Source organism: Montipora capricornis, chromosome 13 (genome assembly GCF_036669925.1).
Source record: "Montipora capricornis isolate CH-2021 chromosome 13, ASM3666992v2, whole genome shotgun sequence".
In the NCBI taxonomy this organism is placed as follows: Eukaryota; Metazoa; Cnidaria; class Anthozoa; order Scleractinia; family Acroporidae; genus Montipora; species Montipora capricornis.
Window position 1 is genome coordinate 31,986,562 of NC_090895.1, and position 10,000 is coordinate 31,996,561.

At 38.2% G+C, this 10,000-nt stretch overlaps 1 protein-coding gene across 1 annotated transcript in view; it reads left to right on the forward strand.

Annotated features, from left to right (window-relative positions):
- The window catches only part of LOC138028615 (arf-GAP domain and FG repeat-containing protein 1-like), a 15,129-nt gene that overhangs the window by 4,744 nt on the left and 385 nt on the right, over window positions 1–10,000 (forward strand). Inside the window, exons 4-7 of the mRNA XM_068876214.1 lie at window positions 2,337–2,532; window positions 4,048–4,347; window positions 4,742–5,835; window positions 7,553–10,000. The exon at window positions 7,553–10,000 is cut by the window's right edge and continues 385 nt beyond it. Coding sequence (XP_068732315.1) covers window positions 2,337–2,532; window positions 4,048–4,347; window positions 4,742–5,835; window positions 7,553–7,609 — 1,647 coding nt within the window. The 3' untranslated portion in view covers window positions 7,610–10,000. The remainder of the gene's footprint in view (window positions 1–2,336; window positions 2,533–4,047; window positions 4,348–4,741; window positions 5,836–7,552) is intronic.

A 10,000-nucleotide genomic window follows, 5' to 3' on the forward strand; every position in this document is an offset into this window, starting at 1 on the left:
CCGAATTCAGCGGGCGCCGTGATTAAGTTACCGCGGCATGTTTACTCGCCAAACAGTTAAGTATCTGTTTCAAATATTGGCAAGATACAGGTTTTTTGTAAGTTTCTTTTTCTGTCAAGTGTTATAAAGTTTGACAATGAAATGAGCGAAGGCAAAACAAAGATCACAATCGCCCAACTCTTGTTTATGCAAAGTCAAAATTTACTCTCCAAGACGCGTACGACGTTATTTATCACCAGGTAATAATTCCATCATTTTGGAAATAGCAGCTACTTTATTATTCATCTGCATCACAATTTTTCACTGATTTTGGGGCTCATTTTGTTGAAACTCAAGCACGCTTCCAAAAGGCCTGTGAACCCGTCCTGCTTACAGAGCAATACTAAAAAACTTCTCCCATATCACATTTCAACCTTAAGCTCGAAAATTCAATACACAACATTATATTATAATTCACAAAGGCAGAAAATACCACAGAATCCTTTTTCAGCGAAAAATTCATTGAAACAAACAACATATTTGCTCTTAGAGGCGAAAACCTCTTCCTATTTCATTGCGTGCGTGAAGACAAGAAACTCAATCCTGTCAAATTACCATGTACTTCGGGTAAATACAGCTCACTTTGATTTCTGCTCGACGGGCGATAGATTGTTGTCGAAGTCCATTACTCGTCGCTTTTACGATTCCAGGTATTTGTTTTCACTGCCTGCCTAGTTTATCCAACTGACTTTCCATTATTGAGCTCCATAAGGGTATATTTTGTTTAAGATCCACTAAAACGCCATTTGCGTTACATAACTTTCGACGCCATTGCAGGTTAAATTTATTTTAATACTGTTGCTATCCTGAAACTATGGAAATGTGATGTTAAAAGAATGTAGAAAAAATAACATCAACAATAATAATAGTAATAATAAAAACAATGAGAAGAAGGAGAAGAAGTAGAAGAAAAAGGAGAGGAAAAAGGAGAGGAAAATCCCTTTATTAATAACTCAAGGTCTTATAGCCAAAACAAATGCTCTTCAGATTGGAGATAATGCAAATCTAATTAAGGCAGACCAAATCAAATTGTTGTTTTTGATGAGATAAGGGGAAAACCAGAGTATCTTAGTAAGGGAAACCTCTTAGAGAATAGTAGAGAACCAACAAAGTCAATTCTCGTGTGCAGAAGGTAAGTGGTCTCACAACTGCACCAATCCTACTCTCCTTTGTGTTGAGAAATGCCCCAAATGAGATGCGCGCTTCTGTCAATTTAGCATCATGAAGTGTCCCCTTGCTCTTCTCACCAATGTCAACGTCACTTGAGTCTCAGAATACAGGCAATTAACGTCACAAAGTGTTACCCAAATGCTGCTCCTCAGGTAACGATAAACTGTTGCATTTATCCTGACCTAAAAATAACACTAACCTTTATCCTAACCTTATTGTTAGAGGTAGGTAGCAAAGGCTTAGACTTAATTGGGCCGATCCTACCAACCCGTCGGTTACCAAAGTGGGGAGTTAATTTGCAGGTAGACCGACGTGTTTGGGATTTCAACAGTTCAATAAGGCCCAAATAAGTCATGTTATAAGATTAACCAGTGGCCAACGTGTTGGCCGACAGTCGACCAACAGTCAACCGACAGTCGGCCGACGTATTGGCCAACACATCAGCTGAATATAAGTGCTCCTTTACTTAGAGGCAGGGAGGATGTAGTAGAGCTAATAAACAAGGTGGCCAAATGTTCAAACGGTAGATTGTAGGCATTCTATTTTTAGGGACATGTCTCAAACAAAAAATAAAAATTAAAAAGTTTTACAAACTCGGAGCTAAAAGTTAAAAATTTATGAAATATTTTGTCCGTTTTTTCAACCGGACTTCATCAGTCAATGATGTGAATGTCAAAAAGATGAATTTTAAAATCAAGAAGTTCATCAGCTATTCAAGAGCATTGTCGCGTGGAGGGCCACTCGGTGGACCCAAATAAGACAAAAGTACTATCAACGGAAGTTAACACCTTCAAACGCAGGATAAAAGAAGCTATTCAAATTAAACTTACGAAACCGGCGTTAAACAGAGACAATGGTTACGAATTAGCAGCTATCTATGACACAATTCTAACCCCCAAGAGGCATTAAAAAACCTTTTTAAAATTCATCTTTTTGACATTCACATCATTGACTGACGAAGTCCAGTTGAAAAAACGGACGAAATATTTCATAAATTTTTAACTTTTAGCTCCGAGTTTGTAAAACTTTTTAATTTTTATTATGCCTCTGGAGCAGGAAACAAATGTTTGTCTCAAACAGTTTTTTGCCCAGTCGCAGATCGTTTGTATTTTCTTTACTGTTTCCAGTCTCAGGCCACAAGAGAAAGACCTCGCACAGGAAGTCAAACAAATTCAAGCTCAGTGCCAGTGTCAGTCGCGCCTCCCCCAGGGCAAGCACAACCAGTAGCTCAACCAGCACCACAACCAGTACCACAGGTTAAACCACCGTCTGTAGATTTGCTTGGTGACTTGGGTGGGGATCCATTTGCTCAACAGCAACAAGGTCAGGATTTTAAAATAATATCCTAGTTCAGGTTACATTATGTAACAGGGCTCTCAAATGAACCCGTAACCCTTCACATCTGTCATAGGTGTCCCTTATAAGTGATGTTGCTTAAAAATTCTGCACCATACTCCATGGCAAAAGGGAACATGTGATGGATATTAATAATTTTACTTTGAAGCCACCCTTTATTTAACAATGGCAAGAGCGGTTTCAGGAAAGGGGCATTTACTCCCCTTTTATTTTTGGACCAAAGCTGGTGTACCCTTAAGGCCACAAGGTCTGAAGCTGTAACTGAATAAAGTACTATCCAAATTGCTCTGTCTTGTGTAACTGTCGTGAACACTTCTTAAAATCTTGAATCAAACTGTGACCTTCTTCTTGTCACATTGGGTGGAATCTTACTTCTCCTTCCTTCTGTTGCCCAGGTCATTGCTCTGCATTTGTCACTCTCCAAGCCCAATGCACTTCTTCCTTTTCCTTCTCATATTTTCACTATTGAGCTGTGTTTTTGCTTTTCTCTTGACTAAATGTTAAGTCACTTTCTTTGGCTAATGAATCATTACAGTCGAGCTATGTCTTACTTGACCACTGTCCATGAGACTGAAATGAGCGTCTGAATTCTTTTTTGGAGCTTCCAAGATTTGAATCGTATCATGAAGATTTTCCAAAAGTTGGTAGCAAAAATGCACAATAACTGGACAATAATTCATCAAACGCTTCAAATAGTTTTCACTTTTCAAACACTGTTTATTTTATAATAAAATAAAAGTTCATGGCTAACTATTTGTGGTCTATCAGGGAAATATGCATTGGAAATTCAGAATCTTGAGAGCAAACTTCAAAATTGACATGCAGATTTGCATACTCAGTTCAAATTTCAAAAGTACAGATCATGAATGACATAGCTTGACTGTAAGGTTTTTCCAGTGTGTTAGAAGTTGCCCTATGGGATCAAAATAATTATGAGAGAGTAACTCCCTTGATGCTGAGGGCAAACTTAAAGGTCAATCATGTTTTGTGATTCTTTGGCTTTTTGTTGTGGCTTGATTTGTTAATTCCTGCACTAAAAATGAAAATGAAAGAATTTTGAAGTGTTAATAATCATATTTCTTGTATCCTTTGTAAATATGAAAAGATTAACATATGTTCAAGTCACTTAGTACTACCCCCCATTTGTTTATGCTTTTAATCCAGTCAGTGTACTTTTGAATCATGCAATAAGATTGTCATCATCGTCATCATCATCATAATCATCATCATGCGGACGCATCCGAAAATGAGTCAACAATGCTTTTCCAAGAGACTCTATCAGCCATCAAATTTGGGAGATCATTTATTAAGATTATCCTGGTGAATATAATCCTGAGAAGAGCTGAATGACTAGCAACTTGAGTCATCTTGAAATGGCCTTAGGTTATCTTGTTTTCGCTCAATGCGAGCGCAACTATCTCGTTCAGGAGTAACCTCTCGCTCACATCCTTACACCATCAAATTATTTGTAATTATTCACAGGCCAGTTTGGGTCACCTCCACAGCAAGGTGGGTTTGGTTCATTTGATGCATTTGGGGCACCCTCCACAGCCCCTGCTCAAAATACATTTGACCCTTTTGGATCTTCAGCTCCTTATAATCCTGTCCAGCAAACACAGTCAGGTTTTGCAGCGTTTGGTGCATCACCTCAGCAACAACAACAACAACAACAACAGCAAGATGTCACACAACAACAACAGCAGCCCAACTTCTTTGATGCATTTGGATCACCACCAGCTTCCTCAGGAGGATTCAATGCATTTGCATCTCAGACATCAACAGGTTAGGGACTTAACAGGATCCAGTATTGGACATTATTATGAACTTCCACATCTTTCAATAAAATTGTGAAAATCAAGAGTTGTCTGAATTGCTTTGTGTTTTGAACAAATACTCCTTGGAATAAAATTCATTGCTCCAATCAACAGCAACACCTCACTGTCTTGTTAAAGGTTGTTTCAATGGGATCTCGAACATTAATTTTACGGTACTCCCACTCTTTCCCAAATTATCAGCTTTCAAGTTAATTTTACCATAATCCAGAAATTACTAATGAAGTAACTAAAAAGTAAGTTAGACACTGAAATGAGCAATTCAAACACAATGTAAATTCTCTCACCTTTAATGTAATGACCACACAACAGCTTCTGATGGTTTTTATTTTTTTTAATGATAGTTCCTTCACAACCATCAGCAGCATCAAATTCTGGGTTTGGGCCGCTAGTTTCTGCTTCAGGGGGTTCTGTATCAATGGGTGACAAGTATGCAGCACTGAGTGAGTTAGACAACTTGTTTGGTCCATCAACCGGCGGTAGCAGTAACTCCAGTATCAGTTCTGCATCAGGTTTCGGTTCAACAGGAACATCGTCATTTGGGATGTCAAGTGGACCCAACCCTTTTTCAAGCACAACATCTGGCACAGGAACCGGAGGCTTTCAGCAAGCTCAACAGCAGCCATCTAATCCATTTCAGGGCATTGGCGGACAGGTTAATGGTCCGTCGAGAAGCATGAGCCCTGGCAGTGGTATGCAATCTACAACTGGGACAGGAGGAGGGTTTGGAAATTTCAGTAGTGCTCAGCCAATGGCTTCCACATTTGGTAATCAGTCGGCTACTTCAGGATTTGGTGCACAGCCATCAAATACTCCCTTTTCTGGTAGTAGTCAGCTTGCTGGAGGTTTTGGTAGCTTTGCATCAGCCCAGCAATCGTCGTTTGGTGGAACACAGCAGCCTAGTTGGGGAGTTATGTCTGGACAGCAGCAAATGGGCAGGGCACAAAATACCGGGATGCCTTCATCTTCACCACAACAGAATCTCGGCTTCGGAGGTGCTGGGATGACTGCAATGGCATGGACACAGTTTGGAAAAATGGGTGGTGGTGGTCAACAGCAACAACAACAACAACAGCCTCAAATGCAAAGTCAAATGAACTTTGGTGGAAACCAACCTGGCTTTGGTGGAAACCAACCAGGCTTTGGTGGCAACCAAGCCTTTGGTGGTACTCAGCCAAATGCTGGGTTTGCATCCTTAGGGAGTGTATTTGGGTCAAATCCAATGTCAATTGCCATTGGCTTTGGAGGCCAACAGCAAGGTGGTGGTTTTGGAAGTTCTGGAAGCTTTGGTGGTCAATTATCAAGTGGCTTTGGAAATCAGAGTGGAGCAGCGTCATTTGGTGGTGGCATGTCAACAATGGGGGTTGGCCAGTTCGGACAACAGCAAATGCAACAGTTTGGCAGTTGGCAACAAAGTCAACAAGCAAATCCTTTTATGGTATGTTGTTTGAGCAACCTTTCCATAAGTAGATTCTTTTAATTTGTGTGTTTGGCTTTTTTAATAAAGCATTACAACAACATTGTAAAATGTAGTTAATGGAGCGTGACTCGTTAGAGCTATCCCCTGTATGTCACATTATTTCGTATACATGTACATTACACGACGCAAACGAGACATGAATGGACTCCCATATTCTAACAATTGGAACTGAGTTCCTTTATTCTTGTCTTAAATACTGTCTGCTTACAGTTATATCCTTCATCTGGATTGGCGAAAAGCAACAACTCTCCCCATTCATGTCGCGTTGAGCACCACACTTGTAAGTTGTTTGTATTAGATGGTACGTTAGTCACCATTGGTTTAGTCCTACGGGAGTTGTCTGTCATGCCGATCGTCTCTTGCATTTTGTTATTGTAGTGTGTCTTAAATATATATACCCACGGGAACGGTGACATTAATTGAAGAATAATGGAAAGCATATAGACCTTGCGTGACACTATACATATTGACGAATTATCTATCAGAGTGTAATTTGTAGAGACTATTAAGCCATACATTCCCAGGGGTACCCCACTGATGAGTAAAATTGTCAGGCATTATACATAGAAAACTATGAAGACTTGAGGGTTAAGGCACCATAGCATTGATCTGCTTGTTATCGCTGGACATGGAAATGAGCCCATACAAACAACTCTGACACAAAGCTGGACATCAAGGGCTGGGGCTTGGATGGATTCAATGGGGTCAATAGTCACTCTGATAGTTAATTATGTCAATAATTATAATCTTTTAGTATAATATACTAAAGCAGTGTATAGTGTTGAAGACACACTCTGATTGGCTACTCAAACCCTGAATAATTATCCTCAAGTTTGCTATCCACCTTCAAGCAACTTGGGCAGGATTTGCTCCTGAAAATGTTGTAATCGTTGCAGGAATAAATGAGTTAAAATCATCTTTTTGTGCTATGTTATCTCACTGTTTTAGTATATTTATACTAAAACAATTTTCCCAGCTCTGTAAATATCTACCACTAGCTACCTACACTGTGGTGAATAGTTGTTAAATACAGTGCACCTGGATTGTTCACTTAAGAAAGCTGGCTACAGGAGCTATTTATTATTATTTTTGTTTTTCAACTTGCTCTTCTGGAATCAAACTGATTGAAAGTAGCCTACCACAGGTTGTCTTATCCAGGTTCATAGCTGCTTTGCATGTTGGGAGGTGTTACATTTTCAGCCTAATTCCCAGCTTACTCTTTACATACAGTTCTGCAAAGTCTATTACCGGTAATATTTAGTAAATTTTCAGCACCGACTATTGCATTTCTAGCTTTTTGATTGGCTAAAAAACTCCAACTATGAGGCAATATTCGAAATTTTACGTCATATGGAAAATAGTGCAACAAGATGCTCTTTCCGGATGCTTTGTAAAATTGTGGAAATAAAAATCAGCAGCAAAACACGGTTTGAGAATTTACTAAAACAATAATTGTTTTAGTAAATTCTCAAACCGTGTGAAGTGATTATAACCAACTCGCGCTACGTGCTCGTTGGTTATTTTATCACTTCATATCCAACTCGGCCTCATGGAATAATTGTTATATAATCTAGGAAGTGGTGTTATCAAAAATGTCAGTCCACTGCACCCATTTTTGTCCATTGTGTTTGTTAAATATTAGTGTGTGTCCTAACCATGATTTTTTCCACTCTAGAATGCTGGACCTCAAGGTATGCAACGGCCAGGACAATCTACAAATCCTTTTATGTAGGCTGTAAGCCACCTCACATCAGTTTCGTCAAGATTTGAGCAAGGAGATGAAATGGTGACAAAGTCAGTTGAACTCATAATAACAGACAAAAAGGTCAAATAATGCTGCTGGATTGAGAATGATAGCATGATCTTTTTGTCTTGAGGGGTGTACTGTTTTACTTTCATCTTGCCATAGGACATTTTTTAATTGACTACTTAACAGTGTAACTGTAATATTCTCCTAGTTAGAAGTATATATGGCATTTTGCAGTTGTGTGATTAGTTACTTGGCCTTTGAATAAAAGCATACAAACTTTACTGCTTTTCTAACGCAAAATGCAACTTGTGTGACTTGACTTGAAATCTTTGGTAGTTTATTTTGTATATCAGTGATTTTTTTGTGACTTATGTCAAAAAAAAATTTTGATTGGGACTGGCATTTTTGTGGAAAGAAATCTTCAAATGGAAGTGATTTTTTTATCATATGATTACTTGCAAAATTGAAATACAAACGTTTTGTCTGTAATTTTATAATTTTTCTTCTGGACAAAAGGACCTTATTTTTTAGTCAAATGATTCCATTTTGATTAGAAATTGTTAGGCAGGAATTTTTAATTTCAGAGTATCCACGGTGCACTAAATTTTTGGGGGTTAATGTTATAATAATTGTTTTTTTGTCTGCAGTAACTTTTTTTTGCCAATTACAAAAGCAACTGTATAAAGTGGAAGCCCCGAAAATTTAGTGTCACTTGGTACTTCACAAGAGAAAAGCAGTACAGGTTGTATGAACAGGTTCACCTTCAGTACCCTCAACCTCACTGTTATGCATTACCTAGGACACACAACTGTAAAGTATAAAGTATCTTTTGTCATGAAATGAAACTATGATTCTAAGTTGTTAACATCTGATTCTTCTCTAGGTAAATAGTGTTTGCGACATAATAATAATAACAACACTAATAACACTAATAATGCTTAAATTGTTAATATCGTTCTCCATTGATAATATTGTTCCATGACAATAACATTGTGCTCCAACTCCTTAGCTCTCCCGTGACTTTGTTCGAGGGAACTTTGAGCCACAACTGTAGTGCAATTTGTATGTGATTTAGCGTTTGAAATGTCAGTGTAATCCTTGTATGAAAGTACATGTAGTAAAGTTCATTTTCTGTGGGCGTAAACAAACCTGTTCATCAGGCATTCCTTTGATGGTATTTCTGTAAACTACCAACCATATTATGACAAGTGGAATTTTTATGTTGGACCGTCATTTACTGAATGCTCATCCATTCAACTTTGATCGTGTTAGAGTTTGGAAATATTCTTTTTTAAGAGGGAAGGAAAACCAGAGTACCTTGAGAAAAAGTTACTAAAACAGAGTAGAGGACCAACAATAAACTCAATCTACACATTGAACTGATCCTTTTGCAGTAAACTCCTGATCAAACTGATTACCAAGACAATTGTTGGTGGAACTGTGACAACAGGAATTGCCATTTGCCCTGACGTCATAGCCCTCTTAAAAGCACAATCTTTGCTCTCAGTTTCTAAAAAGGCTTTAGAGCTCAGGCATTGTGTCTAAATATATGACACCAAATCCAGGAAAGAAATCTTAGGGTGCATTTGATTGACCTTATTCCAGAATAGGAATACATGAAAAAGAAGTTAGAAATCCTTCGTTTTTATGGAGATTCACAGGAAGATTGTCAAACACTTGCTAAAATGCTATTTTAAACATGTCATCCTTGTTGCTTCAAAACAGCTCAGTAACTTTCAAAATTTGAAGCACTAACATAATCGGTCTTTTCTAATTCCTGTTGCCATTAAGAGTGCAATTTTGTGCTATTTGTTGTTGTAATAATTGTGTTCTGATTTCTACCCATGCAATGTATTCTACCGGTATATTATTTCTGGGGCCCCTTTACTGGCACACAAATTTCTTTAAAATCCATTAGCTGGACTGTGCTACCAAAACATGACAAGTACTTAATTTGGTTATAACTCTGGAGGGAAATTTTGATCTTATAACAAATAATCCAGCCTGACCCCCCTTGTGGCCAAAAAAGATAATGTACTTAGATGTTACCAAAACTAGACTGTCTGAGAAGATTTTTGATTAGGGGCATCATTGGAAAGAGCAATCAAGACAAATATTATTTTGTAGTTGACTGTATGCAGACAGCACTCTCTTCTTTGGACAACTGTGAGAAATGATGCTTTCTGCATATAGGCTACCTTTTAATGTGGTTTAATGTGCAATTAAAGTATTGAGTTGTATTGCTGTCCTGACAGACTAGTAAAACAAGCATCTCTTTCTGCGTGCTAATCACACGTGCATCTCGTGAATAAGACAGTAACCTTGCACTTGTTTCCCTTATCATTGTGCCAAATAATCTGGTGTTATGCCGCA